The sequence below is a fragment of the Phocoena sinus genome, chromosome 7 (genome assembly GCF_008692025.1).
Source record: "Phocoena sinus isolate mPhoSin1 chromosome 7, mPhoSin1.pri, whole genome shotgun sequence".
In the NCBI taxonomy this organism is placed as follows: domain Eukaryota; kingdom Metazoa; phylum Chordata; class Mammalia; order Artiodactyla; family Phocoenidae; genus Phocoena; species Phocoena sinus.
Genome location: NC_045769.1, coordinates 63,356,199 through 63,378,392, shown reverse-complemented (window position 1 = coordinate 63,378,392; position 22,194 = coordinate 63,356,199). Strand labels below are relative to the sequence as shown.

Here is a 22,194-nt window from a genome sequence, read left to right as displayed (position 1 = left end):
CATCTGCCGTTTTCACCAGACCTTGCACCTTCGGATTTCCATTTATTTCGGTCTTTACAAAGTTCTCTTAACAGAAAAAATTTCAGTTCCCTGGAATATTGTATAAGACACCTGGAACAGTTCTTTGCTCAAAGAGATAAAAGGTTTTGGAAAGATGGAGTTATGAAGTTGCCTGAAAAATGGCAGAAGGTAGTGGAACAAAACGGTGAGTACGTTGTTCAATAAGTTCTTGTTGACAATGAAAAATGTGGGTTTTATTTTTATTTAAAAACCAAAGGAAATTTTTGGCCGACCCAATATAATAGATTTTTGTGTTTATCTTGTATCCTGCAATCTTACTATACTCACTTGCTCTGGGAACTTTTTGTTTTGTTTTGTTTTGCTTTTGGTAGGTTCCTTGTAATTTTCTATGTAGAAAATCATGTCATCTCTAACTAGGGACAAATTCATTTTTTCCTTTCTCATCTACATGCCTTACATTTCCTTTGCTTGCCTTACTGCACTGACTAGCACTTCTAGTGTTATGTTGAACATCTAGAGATGAGAGTGGACATCTTTGCCTTACTTCCAGTTTGGCAGGGAGAGCATTCATTCTTTCACCACTAAGTATAGCATTAGCTGTAGGTTTTTTGTAGATGTTTATCATCAAGCTGAGGAAGTTCTCCTCTATTCCTTGTTTTCTGAGAGTTTTGATCATGAATGGGTATTAAACTTTATGAAAGGCTTTTTCTACATCAATTGATATGATCATGTGATTTTTTTTTTTCATCTTTATCCTTTAATATGGTGGATTACATTGATTGATTTTCAAGTATTGAACCAGACTTGCATTCCTGGATGAAATCCTACTTGGTCAGGATGTAAAATTCTTTTTATACATTGTTGAATTCTATTTTCTAATATTTTATTAAAGATATTTGCATCTATATTTATGATTACTATTTGTAATTTTCATTTTTTGTACTGGCTTTGTTTGGTTTCAGTAGCAGGGTAATACTAGCTTCATAAAGTGAATGGAATATGTTCCCTTCTATTACTTTTTCTGGAAGAGATTGCATAGAATTAGTGTTAATTCTTCTTTAACTGTTTGGTAAAATTCTCAAGTGAAACTATCTGGGCCTGGAAATGAGGGAGTGTTAACTTACGGATTTAATTTCCTTATTAGCTATAGCGTTATTCAAATTATCTATTTCGTATTAGATTGTAGTAATTTCTATTTTTCAAGGAATTGGTTCATTTTATCTAAATTGTGAAATCTATGTTTGTAAAGTTGTTTATTAAGATTTCCTTATTATCCTTCAAGAGCTATAGTGATATCCCATGTTATATTCCTTATTATTGTCAAATGGGGATGGAAGTGTCATCTCCCTATGTGGTCTCCACTAAAAATGGGATTGGGAGGAGCAGGGGATGGGGACCTTGGCACAACCTGAGTAAGGTGGAAGTCTAGGCTCCCCACTTGGCCTTTACTAGTGTGGATGTGGCTGGGACCACAGTGTTTTCTGTGGTGTTTGGCTGGAATAGAGTGATTATTGTCTGAAAGTTTTCCTTCTTGATAGACTGCTCTTTTTGTCTGCATCTATTGGTGTTTATGAATTGCTGGATTCTTCAGCTCCAAATCTGGACTATATGAGACCAAAAGAACACTCAGGGAACTTACCCACTGTGTTCTTCCTTTGACCTTAGGGCCCGAGCCAGTCTGCCTTTTTCTCTCCCCTTTCAGAGTTTTTTCATGTTTGTTTTATATATAATGTCCAGGGTTTTCAGTTGTACTCAGGGGTGAATAAAGAAAAGTACATCTACTCTCTCTTCCTGGAAGCAGAAATATTATAGGCCATATATGTATATTTTTAATTGAGGTCAAATTTGTCACTTGAAAGTATAAAATTCAGTGATTTTTAAGTAGATTTACAAGGTTGTATTACCAACAGCACTAATTCTAGAACATTTTCATCATTCCAGAAAGAAGCACCACACCCATTAGTAATACTCCCAATTCCTCCTCTTCCCCTAGCACCTGGCAATCACTAATCTGCTTTCTGTTTCTATGAATTTGCCTGTTCCAAACATTTCATGCAAATGAAGTCATATGCATCCTTTTGTTTCTGGCTTCATCATTTAGCACGTCTTCAAGGTCCATCCATGTTGTAGCATGTATCAGAATTTTGCTCCATTTTATGTCTGCATAATATTTCATTGTGTGGATATACCACTTTTGTGTATCCATTAATCAGTTGATAGACATTTAGGTTGTTTTGACTTTTTGGCTATTATGAATAACACTGCTATGAACATTAATGCACAAGTTTTGGCATGAATATGTCTTCACTTCTCTAGACTATATATCTGGGAGTGGAATTGCTGGGTCATATGTTAATTTTATGTTTAACTTTTTGAGGAACACCGAACTTTTCCACAGTGGCTGCACTGCATTACCTTTCTACAAGCAATGTATGAGGATTCCAATTTTTTCTGTATTGTCAACAACACGTGTTTTCTATTTGTTAAATTATAGCCATCTTAGCAGGTGTGAAGTGGTATTTGCATTTTCCTGATGACTGGTGATATTGAGCTTTTTTTTCATATCCTTCTTGGCAATTTGTGTATCTTTTTCAAATAAATGACTATCCAAATCCTTTGCCCATTTAAAAATTGTATTATTATTGTTTTTATTGTTGAGTTGTAAGAGTTTTTTGCATATTCTGGATACTAGATCCTTATCTGATAGATGGTTTGCAAATATTTTCTCACACTCTGTGGGTTGTGTTTTACCTTTCCCTTAACATGCAAAAGTTTAAAATTTTGATGATATCGAATCTATTTTTAAGTGTTATTTCTAAGAAACTGTTGCCCAATTCAAGGTATGAAAATTTACACCTATGTGTTCTAAGAGTTTTATAGTTCTAGCTCTTTCATTTAGATCTTTGATCTTGAGTAGACTTTTTAATATAGTATGATGTAGAGATACACATTTATTCTTTTGTATGTGGATATCCAGTTAACTAAACACAGCTTATTGAAAAGACTATGTTGTCTCCCATTGAGTGATCTTGGCAGCCTTGTAGAAATCAATTGAACATAGATGTATGAGTTTATTTCTAGACTCCCACTTATATTTCATGATCTATATGTGTCTCCTTATGTCAATACCACATTGTCTTTATTACTATAGCTTTGTAGTGAGTTTTGAAATGGGAAGTATTAGTCCTTCAACTTTGTTCTTCCTTTTCAAGATTGTCTCAACTCTCTGGATCGCTTGCATTTCCATATGAATATTAAGACAAATTGGTAAATTTCTGCCAAAAACACCCTCAAAACAAAACAGTTGGGACTCTGACAGGAGTTGCAATGAATCTGTAGATCAATTAATAATATTAAATCTTCCAATCTATAAACATGGGATGCCTTTCAATCTTTAAGACTTTCTTTAATTTCTTTTGACAATATTTTATAGTTTTAAGTGTATGTCTTGTACTTTTTTGTTAAATTCATTACTAAGTACTTTATCCTTTTTGATGCTATTGTAAATTGAATTGTTTTCTTAATTTTATTTTCAGATCATTCGTTGCTAGTGTATAGAAATACAATTGATTTTTGTTATTGGTCCTGCAACTTTTCGGAACTCATTAGCTCTAATTGTGTGTATGTGTATTTCTTAGTATATAATGCTTAGTATATAATTTCTATATATAATGCCCTGTCATCTGCAAATAGGAATAGTTTTACTTCTTTATTTTCAATCTTGATTTTTCCCCCCTTGTCTAATTACTCTGGGTGGAACCTCTAATACAATATTAATAACAGTGGTGAAAGTAGGCTTTCTTCATCTTAGAGGGAAAACTTTCAGTCTTTCACTATTAAGCATGGTGTTAGCTGTGGGTTTTTCACAGATGCTCTTTTATCAGGTTGAAGAAATTTCTTCAAAGGCAATAGCTCTAATGCACCATTCTGTAAAGTTATATATTTTTTCTCCTGAAATATTGAGGCAGGGGCAAGGGAGGCCTTAAAGTTGAACAGATTCAGGATAGTAGTTTTGACAACAGAAGCATGAGGGGTGAGAGTGTGGGTGGAACTGGCAGGACATTGTTTGTGGTGATGGACCAGGGAGTACGTGGCTAGATGGAGAAAAAAGGGACAAGGAAGGGGATGAAATTGAGGGAGACAGTAATATAGGGGTAAGGACTTAATCAAGTTAATAATAGTTTTTGGTTTTGGTTTTTTTTTTTTTTTTTTTTTTTGCGGTACGCGGGCCTCTCACTGCTGTGGCCTCTCCCGTTGCGGAGCACAGGCTCCGGACGCGCAGGCTCAGCGGCCATGGCTCACGGGCCCAGCCGCTCCGCGGCAGGTGGGATCTTCCCGGACCGGGGCACGAACCCGCATCCCCTGCATCGGCAGGTGGACTCTCAACCACTGCGCCACCAGAGAAGCCCAGTAATAGTTTTAATGGAAGAAAAGGAGTAAGAGATCTAGAATAATAGAGGTTGAGTTCAAATAAGGGAATATTGAGGTTTAATATTTGTAAATAGCACATGGGGCTGGAGACAGGAACAGTGATTGACTGGAAAGAGAATGAGGGATCTTTTTTTTTTTTATTTTATTTTATTTTTGGCTGTGTTGGGTCTTTGCTGCTGTGCACAGGCTTTCTTTAGTTGCGGCGAGCAGGGGCTATTCTTCGTTGCGGTGCGTGTGCTTCTCATTGCGGTGGCTTTTCTTGTCTTGTTGTAGAGCACAGGCTCTAGGCACATGGGCTCAGTAGTTGTGGCTTGTGGGCTCTAGAGCGCAGGTTCAGTAGTTGTGGCACACGGGCTTCGTTGCTCCACTGCATGTGGGATCTTCCTGGACCAGGACTCTGACCTGTGTCTCCTGCATTGGCAGGTGGATTCTTAACCACTGAGCCATGAGGGAAGCCCGAGGGATCTTTTTTAAGATGATGAAAATGTTCTAAAACTGGATTTTGGTGATGTTTGCACATCTCTTTAAATTTACTTAAAATAATTTGAATGTTTAAAAAAGTTAGTCACTAAAATGTGGGTACAAAATACATTAATATGTGAATCAGTTCTAAGAAATGACAAAGCTGAGGGTGAGTCCATGAGAATGGGTGGCTGCAGGGGAGTAGAGGGAGAAGATCAGTGTCCGGTATATTATCTGCACAGACGTTGAACTCTCCATAGTGGTGACAAGATCTTGAGATGTAGAAGAAAGCTGCTTTTCTATTGCTGACTTTAAAAAAGTATAGGAGCAAGATTGATTTGTACAGGACATTGATAAAGAGGATTAAAGAGTAATTTAAATGGATACCACAAGACTTAACAAGCAAATACTTTCCCCACACCAACAGGAGACCCGTTCGCTTAAAATTTATTTGATGGAATAGTAAAATCTGCCATTGGTTCTATGTAATAGACACTTTTTTAATGGTAACTGGGAGCTACATAGATGTGTAACTCCTTCCGCTAGACAGTTAATAATTTACTTGAGGAAACCAAAGATAAATCTTTGAAAAGTTTAGCAGCAACTATTACCATCTATTAGAGTGGCTAAAATAAAATAGGAGGAAAAAGAGAAAACTCACAATACCAAGTGCTGGAGAAAATACAGAACACCTGGAATTCTCACACATTGCGTATAGGAATGCAAAATGACTTCCTTGGAAAATAGTTTGGCAGTTTCTTATAAAGTTAAACATACACTTATCATGACTCAGAATTTCACTTGTGGGTATTTACCTCAGAGAAATGAAGACACATGTTCACGTAGACACCTGTATATAGATGTTTATAACAGCTTAATTCAAAATTGGAAAAAAGGGGTCTTCCCTGGTGGCACAGTGGTTGAGAGTCCGCCTGCCGATGCAGGGGACACGGGTTCGTGCCCTGGTCCAGGAGGATCCCACATGCCGCGGAGCGGCTGAGCCTGTGAGCCTGCGCGTCCGGAGCCTGTGCTCCGCAACGGGAGAGGCCACAGCAGTGAGAGGCCCACGTACAGCACAAAAAAAAAAAAAAAAAGGAAAAAAAATGAATCTAAATGTTCACCGACTGGTGAATGGATAAATTTTCAAAAATATTTGGTTGCGTTGGGTCTTAGTTGCAGCACGTGGGATCTAGTTCCCTGATCAGGGATTGAACCTGGGCCCCCTCCATTGGGAGTGCAGAGTCTTAGCCACTGGACCACCAGGGAAATCCCTGAATGGACAATTTGTGGTACATCCATACATACCATAGAATACTGCTCATCAGTTAAGAAAATTAATTACTGATAAATGCAACAATGTGGGTGAATTTCAAAAGCATTACATTCAGTGAAAGAAGCCAAAATGATACAAATGAACATATTTACAAAACAGAAACAGACTCACAGACTTAGAGAATGAATTTATGGTTACAGGGTGGGGGGGTGGAGCGGTGCTGAGGGGAGAGAGGTAGGGAGGGATAGATTGGGAGTTTAGGATTGACATGTACACACTGCTATATTTAAAACAGAAAACCAACAAGTACCTACTGTATAGCACAGGGAACTCTGCTCAATACTCTGTAATAACCTAAATGGGAAAAGAATTTGAAAAAGAATAGATAACATGTATATGTATAAATGAATCACGTTGCTGTACACCTGAAACTAAAACAACATTGTTAATCAACTATGCTCCAATATAAAATAAAAACTTTAAAAAAAAGTAAAAGAAGCCAAACTCAAAAAGCTACATATTGTATAATTTCATGTATATGATGCTCTGAAAAGGCAAAACTATCAGAAGTGAATGCAGATCAGTGGATGCCAGGGACTGGCTTTGGGAGGGCTTGACTATAAAAGGGATATGAAGAAACTTTTGAGGATGATGGACTTTGGTGATTATATGGGTATTCATTTGCCAAAATTCATAGAATGTAACTAAAAAGGGTAAATTTTACTACATGTAAATTATACACTAATAAACTTAATTTTACAAAAAAGTTTATGACAATATCTAACCTGTTATTTATACATTATTCTTAGAGTTTTCAAACTTTTGGGTGTCAGGACAGTTTTATACTCTTTCAAGTTATTAAGGATCTCAAAAAATATTTTGTTTATATGGGTTGTATATGCTGATATATCTATTTACTGATATATTTATATTACTGGAAATTAATACTGAGAAAGTAAAAAAAAATTTTTTTTGGCTGCACTGCACAGCATGTGGGCTCTTAGTTCTCTGACCAGGGATTGGACCCTGGCCCTTGGCAGTGAAAGTGTGACGTCCTAACCACTGGACCACCAGGGAATCCCCAATAACTCTGTTTTTCAAAACAAAAAATATTAGTGAGAAGAGAAGCCTTGTTTTATAATCTCTGTAATATGTGTCTTAATAGAATGCAGTTGGATTCTCATATCTGTTTTTGCATTCAATTTGCTGTGATAGGTTGTTTTGGTTGAAGTACTTGAAGAAAATTCAGCCTGACAAAGATATTTAGTTGGAGAAACCAGGAGTATTTTCATTGCCTATTCAGATGATTGTAGATATTCCTCTTTGTTGTGACACAATTTGAAAGAGGTAACTTCTTGAGGTTTAGTTGTGGAAACCTTAGCCGTATCGAGGAACTTATACTAGTAAGTTTCAATCCGTTAGTCTTTCTTGGACTTTGAATAGATTTTTTTACTCACACCCAATTTAGTAACATGTATCAATCATTTGGAAAATATTGGTTCACTGAATTTTCCAAGTCTTCTGACATGTTTTTTTATACAATATCAAAAAATCTCATTTATTAATATCACCACTGATCTCCCCAGAAAAAAATTTTTAAGTGTTAGAAACACTGTCAAGCTCATGGTGGTGTATACAAATTTTCCAAAATATTAAATTTTGCTTGAAATTCTTTTCATTGGCAAAAAATACTTCCAGGTGTTTTCTATGAAAGTAAAGGCTTACTTCATCCATTTCAGAAAATGGCTGTCAAATACCAAGTCTGAATAACCATAGTTAGTCTGTCAATCATATTTGCAAGTAAAATTGTGTGATTACTATCCAGAACATGTAAAGAATTCCTACAACGCAATAACAAAATGACAAACAAGCCAATTCAAAAATGGGCAAAGGATGTGAGTAGACATTTCTCCAAAGAAAGTATATAATAGGCCAATAGGCACGTGAAAGGATGTTCAACATCATTTGTCATTAGGGAAATATATATCAAAACCACAATAAGCTCACACACACGTTAGGATGGCTATTATCAATAGAAAATAACAAGTGTTGGCAAGGATATGGACAAATTGGATTTCTTATGCAATGCTGGTGGGACTGTAAAACAGTACAGCTGCTGTGGACACCAATTAACTTCTCATAAAGTTAAACATAGTGTCATTATAAGATCCAGCAATCACACTTCTAGATATATACCCCAAAGAATTGAAAGCAGGAACCCAAACAGACACTTATACACCAATGTTCATTTTAGCATTATGCTCAATAGCCAGAAGGTGGAAACAACACAAGTGTGAATAATAGATGAATGGATAAACAAAATGTGGTGTACATATAATGGAATATTATTTAGCCATAAGAAAGAGTGAAATTTGGATACTTGCTACAACTTGAATGAACCTTGAAAACATGCCAAATGAAAAAAAGCCAGACACAAAATGTCAGCTATTGTGTGATTTTGCTTCTGTGAAATATCTAGAATAGGCAAATTCATAGAGACAGAAAGTAGAATAGAGGTACTGGGGGGCTAGGGAAAGAGGGAAATGGGGAGTTATTGTTTAACAGGTACAAAGTTTTTTTTGGGCTGATGAAAAAGTTCTGGAGGTGGGTGGTGATAGTTGCTCAACATTGTAAATGTACTTAATACCACCTAATTATGCACTTAAGGTGATTAAAATAGTGTTATGTGTATTTTGCCACAATTTTTAAAAAAAATTTGAAATTGAAATATAGTTGACTTATAATATTGTGTAAGTTTTAGGTGTACAGCACAGAGATTCATATATATATATATATATAAATTATTTATTTAGTTATTCTTTTTCAGATCCTTTTCCCTTATAGGTTATTACATAATATTGAGTATAGTTCCCTGTGCTATACAGTAGGTCCTTGTTGGTTATCTATTTTATACATAGTAGTGTGTATATGTTAATCCCAGCCTCCTAATTTATCCCTCCCCTACCCCCCTTTCCCTTCAGTAACCATTAGTTTGTTTTCTGTGTCTGTGAGTCTCTTTCTGTTTTGCAGATAAGTTCATTTGCATGTTATGTATATTTTGCCACATTTTTTTTTTTTTAAAGCTGCTGGTTCAGCTTACAGCATTGCACATGTGCTGTTTCCTGGAGACTATGAGGATATTTCAGTATGCAATAAAAGTGCTTTATGTGAAATCACTAAGTCATTGAGAATTTTAAGATGCATCCTCATGGATCAAAATGTAATCAAATTAATGTTTTTTGCTGCCTTATTGAGGCCATTTTAAATGGAAGCTGGCTTGTTTTTCTGCAAATATTTAACAGAGACAAATGTAATGTCAACTAGATAGTTTAGTGCCATTGCCTTGATTCATATTAAGTTACAGTTTTGTCCATCGTTGGCTTTTGCAACATCAGTGCAAATGTCAATGCAGTTGTTCCAGGATACACCATGAGGTTCAAGAAAGTTATTCAATACTCAGAGTGTTTCAACATAGAATGTGTTTACTGTCTAACATTCACATTGAAGATCCTGTTTGATGATTATATGGCACTGAATCTGCTCAAATACGAGGAAAATAGCAGGTCTAGCCATGTTTGTAGATTTAATCTCCCCCTTTTAAGCCAAAGAGTCATTCTTAAATGTTAAGTCTTCTATTTTAGAAAACAATATTAATTCTAACTTCTTAAAAGCAACAGTTTTAGATAAAATAAAAAATTTAGAAATGTTTTCAAGTTTGAAAAATTGTGAAAAATGAGAACAAATAGTACTAACGTTTTTTTTGTTTGCATAGGTGCAATAAATTAATAATTTCAAAATAACAATTTAGTCCATGATAATGAGATTGCAGAGACTATAGCAGAAATAACTGAATAAAGCCAGCAAGAATATGATAGAAGTACTGAGGAAAAACTTAATATCTGAAAATACACATTTAAATTCTAATCCTACTACCTCAGAGAATTCTAAAAAACATAAGAATACAAAGAACACATTTCATGGCCAGAATGATGACATCATCATATATCCTGTAGCATCTGGAAAATTCCACTGTATGCTCCTGAAATAATGAGAGTTTAAAAAGCAAATAATGTATTATTACTATTCTGAATATAATCTTGACTTCCTGCAAGGGTCTCGGTCCCCTCAAGAGTCTGCACTCCATATTTTGAGAATTGATTAGTAAATTTTCAAATATTGAATGTTTGGAATTTGTAAGATACTGTGTTAAGTTCTGGAAAATATTTAATTAAGACATGCTTCCTGGGACTTCTCTGGTGGTCCAGTGGGTAAGACTCCACGCTCCCAATGCAGGGGGCTGGGGTTCAATCCCTGGTTGGGGAACTAGATCCTGCATGCATGCCACAGCGGAAGATCCCGAGTGCCGCAGCTAAGACATGGCACAGCCTAAAAAAAAAAAAAAAAAGACATGCTTCCTGGTTCTCAAGAAACTCAAGTTACATTATCAAATCATATTTGATGAACTGCCCAAGTCAGTGTGATTGGACAAGTAGTGTGAATTGTCCAAACACAGTTCAATTGTGCTAGGGGCCCGGGGCATAACCTCAGGGACTCTTATAGTAGAAAGCCTCCTGATCATTACCCAAACATCCTTCTATGAATATTTATCTCAGGCTTTGTTCTACATATCCTAGTTGCTTCCTTTTCTCTTTCTACACTACTTCAATAATTTAATATTCTTTCCTTTTTCTCTTTTTAGGGAATTCTACCTGCTTTCTGTAGCAGGCAAAAATATGTGTTCTAAGTATATTTATGCATGTGTTCTGCAGGGGCACATTGGAGATAGGAACTCTTTTTGAATTTTCACTCTGACTCTTGATCATATTGTGTTGTTGTCAGGAAATGACCTTTATAGTCTCTCCTTTATATGTGTGAAAGAGAGGCAAAGAGGCTCACTGAAATTTAAATATGAACTATTCTAATATTTCTAATATTAGAAAGTATGTTTCCTAATATTTCAATTTAAGTAAATTCATAATCACATTTAACTTTCAAATTTGGGATGTTTCTTTCTCTCTCTCTCTCTTTTTTTTTTTTTGGCTGCACCACGCAGCATGCAGGATTTTAGTTCCCTGACTACAGATCGAACCTGTGTCCCCTGCAGTGGAAGCACAGAGTCTTAACCACTAGACAGCCAGGGAAGTCCCTGGAATGTTTCTTATTCAGTGCTGAAGACTCATTTACTTATTCATAAGTTATTAAGTGCAAAATATGTATCTTCCTCACCAGTAGTACTAATTAAAAAACTTTGTTGACATATAACATATATAAACACAAATTATAAATGAATAGCTCACTGAACAAGTGAATATAGTGAACAAATCTGTATAACTACCATCAAGAGATAGAAGAGGGGCTTCCCTCATGGTGCAGTGGTTAAGAATCCGCCTGCCAATGCAGGGGACACGGGTTCGAGCCCTAGTCCGGGAAGATCCCACATGCCACAGAGTAACTAAGCCCGTGCGCCACAACTACTGAGCCCACGTGCCACAACTACTGAAGCCCGCACGCATAGAGCCTGTGCTCTGCAGCAAGAGAAGCCCCCGCAATGAGGAGCCCGCGCACTGCAATGAAGAGAAGCCCCCGCTAGCCACAACTAGAGAAAGCCCGCGCGCAGCAACAAAGATGTAATCCAGCCAAAAATAAATAAATAAATAAATTTACTTATTTAAAAAAAAAAGAAGACATAGAAGAGAAGAGATTGAATACTATCAACACCTAGAAACATCCCCCTCAGGTTCCCCTCCAATCACTCCCCCGCCCCACTCTTCGAAAGTAATCACTCTCCTGACTTCTAACATCATAGATTAATTTTGCCTTTTTAAAAATTTTATACAAGTGAAATCATACTCACTATGTCAGATTTCTTTTGCTCAGCATTGTGTCTGTAAGATTCATCCATGTTTGCTCATTTTCATTGTATAGTGGTTCATTATATGAATATACTATATTTATTCTACTGTTTATGGATATTTAGTTTCAGTTTTTAAAATTAAGATATAGTTTACATAAAATGCACAAATCTTATGTACAGTTTGATGAAATGCGAATAACAAATGTACCATGTAAACAACACCCCAATTAAGATACAGTTCCATTCATCACAGTAATTTCCCTTCTGTTCCTACCAGTCAATTACTGCCATCCCACAGGCAACCACTGATCTGATTTTGATCATCATAGCTTACTTTTGCCTATTATAAAACTTCATATAAATGGAATCATGCAAACATACTCTTTTGTGTTTGCTTTATTTCACTTAGTGTAGGGTTTTTGAGCTTCACCCTTAATGTACGTCATTCATTCCCCTTCATCGCTGAGCAGTATCCACTGTATGAATATACCACAATTTGTTTATACCTTCATCTGTTGATGGATATTTGGATTGTTTCTACTTTTTGGCTAATATAAATAACATTACTATGAATATTCTTGTATAATTTTTTTTCTGGATATATATCTTTTTGTTTCCCTTAAGTGTAATTTTAGGATCATAGAGTAGGTGTTTAACTTTATAAGAAACTGCTGAACTTTTTTCGAAAGTGGCTGAACCATTTTGCACTCCTTCTGGCACTAATTGATAGTTTTAGGTACTCCACATTTTCACCAATATTTGGTATTATTAGTCTTTTAAATTTAAGCCATCCTGTTGAATGTATAGTACACTCAATATGGTTTTAGTTAGCAATTTTCTGATTACTAATTTCACATGTTTATTTGCCATCTAGATATCTTCTTTTATGAAATGTCCATTGAAGTTGCTTGTCCAATTTTCTATTGGGATGATTCATTTCCTTTTTTTTTTTTTCAATTTTTAGTTATTTTCCTTTTTTAAAAAATTTAATTTATTTATTTATGGCTGTGTTGGGTCTTCGTTTCTGTGTGAGGGCTTTCTCTAGTTGTGGCAAGCGGGGGCCACTCTTCATCGCGGTGCACAGACCTCTCATTATCGCGGCCTCTCTTGTTGCGGAGCACAGGCTCCAGACGCGCAGGCTCAGTAATTGTGGCTCACGGGCCCAGTTGCTCCGCGGCATGTGGGATTTTCCCAGACGAGGGCTCGAACCCATGTCCCCTGCACTGGCAGGCAGATTCTCAACCACTGCGCCACCAGGGAAGCCCTCATTTCCTTTTTGATTGGTAGGAATTCAATATATATTCTAGAGGAACATCCTTTTTGGGTCAGACGTTGCAAATATTCTCTCCTACTCTTTAGCTTGCCTTTTTACTTTTTATTAACAGCTTTCTTGAGACATAATTTACACGCCATACGATTCACCAATTTAAAGTGTACAATTCAATAGTTTTTGGTATATTATTAATTTTTTTAAATTATGGTAAAATATATATAACAAAAATTGCCATTTTTACTATTCTTAGGGTAAAATTCAGTGGCAATAATTATGTTCATAATATTCAACCATCACTACTATCTGTTTCCAAACTTTTTCATCATCCCAAACAGAAACTCTATAACTCTTTTTTTTCCTGTTTTTTTCTTTTTTTTAACTCTTAATGGTGTCGTTTAATGAACAGAAAGTTACAATATTGTGACCATTTTGTTAGTAAGCCTTTTCTTTTGTGGTTAGTACTTTTTGTGTCCATTAAAAAAATGTTTTCTCACTCCAAGATCAGAAGTAATAATTGTAGCAACAGTAATAATGTATTTATAGATTAGGTTACAATTCATAATATGCTTCCATCAGTCTGTAAATTCCATGTCAGGAGCATTGTATTCTGTGTGAATGGTGCCCCCTGGAGTTGTGCCATGCCAGACCATGCCATGGACCATGTCTGTTTTGTTCACAGTGCTATCCTCAGCTCTTGCAGAGAGCAACTTAGTAGGGGTTCAATAAATATGAGTTTAATTAATTTGTTGCATGAATAAGGCAGTGGGTGAAAATCTTCTAGTCTTTAGTAGAGATGCACAGATGGAAAATTTCCTCTGTTTAAAAAAAAGGAAGGGGGGAGAAAATTAGGTTAGGACAACTTGTAACAGTACTAAATGATAATAAAAAAGTTCCCAGAGCATTGTTAAGCATTTATAACCTTGGAAAAGTTGCACAGACCAGTCTGTAGAGGAGCTAATATAGGTCAAGTCCTTTAGGTACTGTCATGCTTTTTTCCCCCAAATATTTGTAAAGCACGAGTTGAGAAACTTACTAAAAATGTCCTTGTTTTAATATTAAACAAATGAGAGAATCACAGTAAGTATAGTTGCAAGGTCTTAAATGACTCAGTTTTGAAAGAAGGAAGGAAGGAGAGGGAGGGAGAGAGGAGGGAAAGGGAGAAAGAGTGGGAGGAAGAGAGGAGAAAGAGAGACAGGCACACATAGGAACAATGAATGAATTCTCTTCCAGGGTTCTTTCTTATGTTTTGAAGGCCATGAATTGAAGGATATCATTGCTACTTGTAAACTTGGGATAATAATAATTACCTCTCAGGGTTGTCATGAATCTTAAATGTGATCATCTGGCAGAATTCCTTGTACATAGTAGGAACAATGTTTCTTATGGTGTGAATTTCAACAGTTGCCATTAGAACTGGTGAGCTTGCTGTGTACATAGGTTTGGTGCGTATTTGGAGGCCAGGCAGAAATTCAGCAGTTAATACAGTTGTAGGTATCTTGTATGTTTATGTTCCCAGCAGGTATTTCCTCCTCTTCCTTCTGGTGATAGAGGTGGCCTGGGCCTTGAGCTGGGCCAGTCAGAATTCTTCCCCAGGGTTTTAAGTGGATCTGGCAGAGAACAGACCCTTTTTCTCTGTTGTGGGGTTGTGGAGATGTGACCTGGAGCTGGGGACAATGGAGCCAATGCTCACTGAAAGCAAAGGTGGAGATGCATCCAGGTTCACCTCTCCCTTCCCCTAGTTGTTTATATGATCTAATATGATCCTCTTTTTGGCTTAAGCTAAGTCAGGTTTTTGTCTCTTGAAACCAAGGGAGTCCAGATAAATACAAAAACAACTTTGGAGGGAATTCCCTGGCATCCCAGTGGTCAGGGCTCTGTGCTTCCACTGCAGGAGGCATGGGTTTGATCCCTGGTGGGGAACTAAGATCCCACATGCCATGCAGCCAAAAACAAAAAGCAAAAACAAAAAACACCAACTTTGGAGAGTTTACATTCATTTATAAGTTCTCTGATAAGGGTCTCTAATTTTGGAAGCAATTATGTTATTTATCATTTATAGCTTTTACCTTTTCTGTGTGTGCTTTATTTCAATTTGAAAAGCCAATTTAGAAATATCACAAGATTCCTATTCACATAAATTAAGATGCAGTACATAAATGCACATAATGTTTTAGATGGTATTTTGTGGCTTTCTTTAACAGCAGTATGTTGTATTATTATTTATTCAATGTCTTCCATAGAGTAACAGAATGATTCAATGTAATTTTGTGAGGTATAGCCTTTAAATGTATTTAAATGGGTGCAGTTGAATTTCAATCTGGATTTCCCTCATGGAAATGTGATCATTGAAGGAATTCCCCATGACACAGCACGGTGACTTGAGAGGTAATTTAGAAGAAGAGTTTTTATATTACACTAATGAGTTGAAAGAAAAATGTCAGACTTTCTGGATTCAAATGATACAAGCCCCAGACATCCTAGGAGAGGCTAAGATTTGAGAGCCTGTCATGTTGATTTTGAAAGCTAAAGCAGTAATATAGTTTCTACCTAGACAGATATTTGATGATTTCACTCATCTCAAATAGCAAGTATATTAATTATTATTATTAACTGTCTTATTACAGTATAATTTCATACCATAAAATTCACCTGTTTTTAGAGTAGAAATAAATGATTTTTAGTAAATTTACATAGTTGTGCAACCATCACCACATTCCATCTTTAGAACATTCCTATCAGCCTAAAAGGATCTCTGTGCTCATTTGCAGGCACTCCCTGTTCTCAACCCCCAGCTTCAAACAACTGCTAATTTATTTTGTGTCTCTATAAATGTACCTTTTCTGGACAGTTCGGATAAATGGAATAATACAATATACACTTTTTTGTGTGTCTGACTTCTTTCACTGACATAACATTTTTGAAATTCACCCATGTTGTAGCATGCATCAGTACTTCATTTCTTTTTATTGTTAAATAGTATAGCATTATATGAATATGCCACATTTTGTTTATCCATTTACAAATTGATAGACCCTTGGATCACTTCTAGTTTTTGTTTTTGACTATGAATAATACTGCTCTGAATATTCATCTACAAGTCTTTGTGTGGGTATATGTTTTAAATTCTCTTGGGTAGATTCCTAGGGGTGGAATTGTTTAGTTCTACGGTAAATTTATGTTTAACATTTTAAGTACATAGCTGGCAAACTGTTTTCCCAAGAGGCTGTACCATTTTACCTTCCCGTCAATGTTGTGTGAGGGGTCCTGTTTCTCCATATCCTTGCCAACATTTGTTACTGTCTCTCTTTCTGATTATTGCCATTTTAGTGTGTATAGTGGTGTCTCATAGTTTTTTTTTTTTTTTTTTTTTTTTTTTTTTTTTATGCGTTACGCGGGCCTCTCACTGTTGTGGCCTCTCCCGTTGCGGAGGACAGGCTCCGGACGCGCAGGCTCAGCGGCCATGGCTCACGGGCCCAGCCGCACCGCGGCATGTGGGATCTTCCCAGACCGGGGCACGAACCCGTGTCCCCTGCATCGGCAGGCGGACTCTCAACCACTGCGCCACCAGGGAAGCCCTGTCTCATAGTTTTGACTTGCATTTTCTTCATTAAAAAAAATAATTTATGTATTTATTTTTGGCAGCGTAGGGTCTTTGTTGCTGCGCACGGGCTTTCTCTAGTTGCGGTGAGCAGGGGCTACTCTTTGTTGCGGTGCGTGGGCTTCTCATTACGGTGACTTCTCGTGGAGCATGGGCTCTAGGCATGCGGGCTTCAGCACTTGTGGTACGTGGGCTCAGTAGTTGTGGCACACAAACTTAGTTGCTCCGCAGCATGTGGGATCATCCCGGACCAGCGATGGAACCCGTGTCCTCTGCATGGGCAGGCGGATTCTTAACCACTGCGCCACCAGGGAAGTTCCTTGACTTTCATTTTCTTAATGACTAATGATGCTGAGCATGTTTTCTATGTCTATTTGCCGCTTATATATCTTCTTTGGTAAAGTGTCTATTCACATTTTTGGCCCATTTTTCACTTGGGTTATTTCTATTCTTGTTATTACCAGTTATTTTTAATGGTTCTCTGATTTTGAACATATCTGATATCCTCATGGACACAGTTGGTGGGAAATGTGGCAAATGTCCAGATTTCTGTATGTGCACTGCAATGTCTAGGTAACTGAAATAGGGGGTGGCATTTGAAGTATTTTTGTTTGTTTTTGTTACAGAAGAAAAGAGGCACTGGTGACAAGTGGTGGAATTTTGTGGAAATTTGTAGGAATTTCACAGAGCGTGTAGAGACCACTAAGGAATGCTGAAAAGGCTGCATGTGCAGCATGCATCATCGTGGTCAAGCAGAGCAGGCGCCCTTGTTATTCTCCACAGGAAAGCAATCCTGGAGAGATACCAGCACACCTCCCCAACTGCCTGAACCCACAGACACTGATTAGTGAATACACACTAGTTTTACCTTAGTTTGAAATGCTCCTGGATTTTATTTGGTTTATAATTTGGTGATTCATAAAGAGACTTATTGAGCAATATTTGAATTATTTATCACTGTTAAATGATGATTGTGAAATGCTTTACTAATGTAGAGAATCTAGACAATTGATATAGTATGTTTTTGTTATGTTAGGTTCATTTACATCACTGGTTATGGATTGGAAATACTCATTCTACTTCCTTGGATCGCTTCTCCTACAGTTTTTTTCATTCTTGGTTGTCCTCTGCAATGTGTTACTAAGTTACTTTTAATAATACACCCAGCTCTCTGGAGGTGAGCTATAGAAACTTAAAAAGCTGTAGATTTTTAGTTCTGGAAAGATCATTAATGATAATCTTTTTCAAGGTTCAGATTCTGTTAGGTAGGGCAGTGTAACCTCTGGAGATTTTGATACCCTGGGTCTGGGGTGGGGCTCTGGAATTTGTTTTTGTAAGAACTTAAGGTGAGTCTTAGGATCAGGCAGGTTTGGGAAGCATTGATGTGGTAGAAAGAGCAGGACTTTGGATTCAGATGGAGCTGGGTTCTAGTCACATCTCATTTGATTGCCAGCTGTGTGTTTTGGGGACACATAAATCACCTCTGTAAGTTTTAGTTTCCTTACTTCATATGATTATTGAGAGAGTTAAAATAAATAGCATATATAAAGAACGGGGCACATAATAAATATGCAACAAAAATGATCTATTGTAATTATATTCCATTTAACAATAATCAGGCAAATATTTGAACACTTATGGGCAATGATGAAGAAGATTCATTTTTTGCCCTCAAGAAATTTGCCAATTAGTAGTGCAGTGGGGATGAGGTTTTTAGAGCGAAAGCAAAATGTTGTATCATCAAATAAGTTCAGAGCCATTTTTTTTGTGTGTGTGTGCGCAGCAATGCCATATTATTAGTGAAAGATTAAAAATAATTTCAATTCAATATTAGAGAAATGGTTTCATAAATTCAGGCACATCTATACAAGGTAAAAATACATGGTCACTGTAAATTATCTATTTGTAGTCTTTGTTTATCCCACTTCATGCAGATATTCACAAGTTTTGCTGAAGAAATGTTCATGTGTTTCCTGCCCTGTATCTGCTAGAGATGGTACATACAGTACAGTACCCATGCACTGTCTCACCTTTCTAAAGTTTAATAAGCTCTGAGTTCTAAAATGCACGTGGACCCAAGGGTTTCATACTGAGGAATTAAGGATTTCAGACTGAGGAATTATGGACCTATCATTTTCTTGAAGCTTCATAAAGTTTTCTGTAAACACTGCAGCCTGAGTCAGTAGTACTTAGCAGGACTGGAGGGAGGGATGGGCGCCCATGCCAGGTGTAAAGTGAGCCGGAAAGCCGCAGCCAGCTCTTCTCGAACTACTCCTTTACGTAGGCAGCTGTTGGGCCTGGGATCTGGCTCAGGAGGGATGCGCTCTCCTGAGAATGCTCCAGCATCTCCAGGGCCAGCCTCAAGTCCTCGATGAGATGGAGCACCGGGAAGGGGTTCATGTAGGAAGCCGCGGAAGCCAGTGCAGGCTCACAGGTACCATTGCTAATATCCACCCCTGTGTTAGTGCCGGCAATGATCCCGTCCATCTGCCCCAGGGCAGCTTCCAGCACGTGACTCGCATCAGAAGCTATGAGTCTTTTTCCCTGCTTAGTCTCCTCCTTCTCCTACTGGGTGCGGGGATCCTCTCCGGGCAGGTCAGGTGTGCGGGCCTGTCCCGTGTCCCTCCCACCTCCGAACATGAAAGCCGAGAACCAAGCTCTAGGCCACCGACCCACGGACCAACTCAGAGCCATTTTTGAAGAAGGGAAATGAAATGGGCAGACATTGCAAGAACGGGAGTGTGGGGCGACTGTATGGGGTGGAGTAGGGGTGGAACTAGGAACAATAAAGACTACAGGGATAAAGCATCTTTCAGAAAACACTGAAGAGTCCCATTGGTCTCTTTCAAATGGCAAAGAGAGTAGCGCGAGGAGATAATGATAGAAAGATAGGTTGGTGATGGGCATTAACAGAAGATTGAAGGAGTTTTTGACTTTTGTTTCCACTAAAGATTTTGAACAGGAGAGTGATAGTAAGAATATATTTTAATCCTCTAAAAAATGTACTTTAGAAGATTAAACTGGTAATAGCTGTGAGGGTAAGAACTGATACAGGGCGAAAAATTAGGAGGGGTTTTCAATAATAATAGTAATTCAATCGTAATTAAGGGTTTGATAACAGTGGGGATCTACATCTCAGAACGAAATGTAGATGCCTAAAAAACAGCTGAAAGATGCTGTATGTATTCCTGTAGCCCAGGTAAATAGAGGAAAAATGGTCCATATTAAAGATTTTCCATATTAAATAATTTTAAAGTCAGGTCCCTTATTTTAGTGGCTCTCAATTGTAGTTGAGAGCCAAGAGGTCGGAGGAAGAAACAGGAGGTCCGTCCCAAGCGAGAGGGTCGGGAAGCAGGCACCCCAGCGCGAGGGGGCGTGTGCAGGGGCGGGGACACAGGCAGAGGTGCGCGGCAGCCCCGGGATATCGCGAGAGTTGGGAGGGCCGAGCAATCGCAGCAGCCAATTCCCCCACCCTCCCAGGAGGAGCTGCCGGCCCTGGACTCTCCAAATTCTGAGCTCTCATCATGGCGGCGGCGGCGGCGGCGGCGGCTGTCGGGGGTCCGCAGCCACCCCAAGCCGAGATGCCCGCGCCCGGGCTGGCCCTCGACAAGGCGGCCACCGCCGCGCACCTGAAGGCGGCCCTCAGCCGGCCGGACAACCGCGCAGGTGCCGAGGAGCTGCAGGCGCTGCTGGAGCGGGTGCTGAACGCCGAGCGGCCGCTGGCTGCGGCTGCAGACGGCGAGGAGGCGGCGGCGGCCGGCGGCGGGGGCGGTCCGGGGCCGGCCGAGGAGGAGGCCCTGGAGTGGTGTAAGTGCCTTCTGGCGGGCGGCGGAGGCTACGACGAGTTCTGCGCGGCGGTGCGGGCCTACGACCCCGCGGCGCTCTGCGGCCTGGTCTGGACAGCCAACTTCGTGGCCTACCGCTGCCGGACGTGCGGCATCTCTCCCTGCATGTCGCTGTGCGCCGAGTGCTTCCACCAGGGTGACCACACCGGACACGACTTCAACATGTTCCGCAGCCAGGCCGGCGGTGCCTGCGACTGCGGGGACAGCAACGTGATGCGGGAGAGTGGGTGAGTGGAGCTGTTCTCCGGGGCGGGGGGCACCGCGGGAGGCCCAGGCCGAGGTCTGGGGAGGCCTTGGGGAGGGGAGCTTGGAGCCGACCCAGAGCTGTCAAGGGAAAGGAGTGGGGCAGGAGGTTGCAGCCACATGGGGATGGAAGTGACTGAGCTGTCAGCGGCGAAGGGGATGGGGAGGAGGGGGAGAGCGGAGAGCGTATTTAGGGAACAAGGCTGTGACTTTTCGGGGAAGCCAGGGCGAACGAGTGATTGAGAGAAAAGAGCCAGTGCGTGGGGTAGGAGCGGAGAGAAGAGGAGAGGATACTCGGGGAATCTGTTGTCGAGCTGTCAATTGCGTACTTGCTGGGAAAGGCTTTAAAGCTGCCTGTTTCTTGGGAAGAGACTGATGATGTGATTTGGATTGGCTGGGAGAGGGATGATATCGGGGACCGAATTGGGTCGCTGGATGATGCGACTCGGGGAGGTGGTCTTGCAGCTGCAGGGGAGGACAGCTTGTGGAAAGGGACTTCTGAACTGTCAGTGTGTCAGTATGAGGGAAGGAGCTCTTGAGCTGATGGGGGTTGAGGGAGGAGGGAAGGGGAGGGGCCTGTATGAAAAGTGACTGTTGAGCTGTCAGTGGAGTATTTGGTGTGCTGGAATGACATCTAGAATTGAGCTACCGAGCGAGCAGTCAATTATAGAATACCTTCCATACCAGCACAAACAAAACACTGAGCGAATTACGAATCATGTGTTTAGGTCTTCTCCAGTTAAAAGGGCACTTTATGCCCTGACTAATATGTGAACCTCTATCTAAAAGGAAACACTCAAATGCTTTTTCGATAGGAATGATGTACCAGGGTGTTGGGATTTAGGACAAAAGACATTTCAGAGATTGCAGTGAGTTAAAGAGTTGGTGCATGTTGTGTCTTGGCTTGGGACATGATGTCAGTGTCTGGGGAAGTCCCGGGGAAAGAAAAGCTTAGTCAAAGAGAGGAGATTTTGGCTGGTCAGTAGCCAAAAGAATGTTAGCAAATCCAGTTATTCAAGTTTTTCAGTTTTCTGGTCTTATAATTAATGATAGAGTCTAATCCCGTTAGAAATGGTCACTATTTTCTTTGGAGTACTTGTAGGTTACTGTTATTCCAGAATATTTGTATCGACTAGGTACAATCAAGGCTCCTAGGATATTAAAAATGAACAAGACATTGACCTGCCCCTTAAG

The 22,194-nt window shown here is 39.1% G+C and overlaps 1 protein-coding gene across 3 annotated transcripts in view; it reads left to right on the top strand.

Moving 5' to 3' along the window:
• Positions 1–20,400: 20,400 nt before the first annotated feature.
• Positions 20,401–22,194, top strand: part of UBR3 (ubiquitin protein ligase E3 component n-recognin 3) — a 232,659-nt gene continuing 230,865 nt past the window's right edge. For all 3 annotated transcript variants that reach the window (XM_032637364.1, XM_032637365.1, XM_032637363.1), the window contains exon 1: positions 20,401–20,984. In XM_032637364.1, coding sequence (XP_032493255.1) covers positions 20,437–20,984 — 548 coding nt within the window. In that variant the 5' untranslated portion in view covers positions 20,401–20,436. The remainder of the gene's footprint in view (positions 20,985–22,194) is intronic.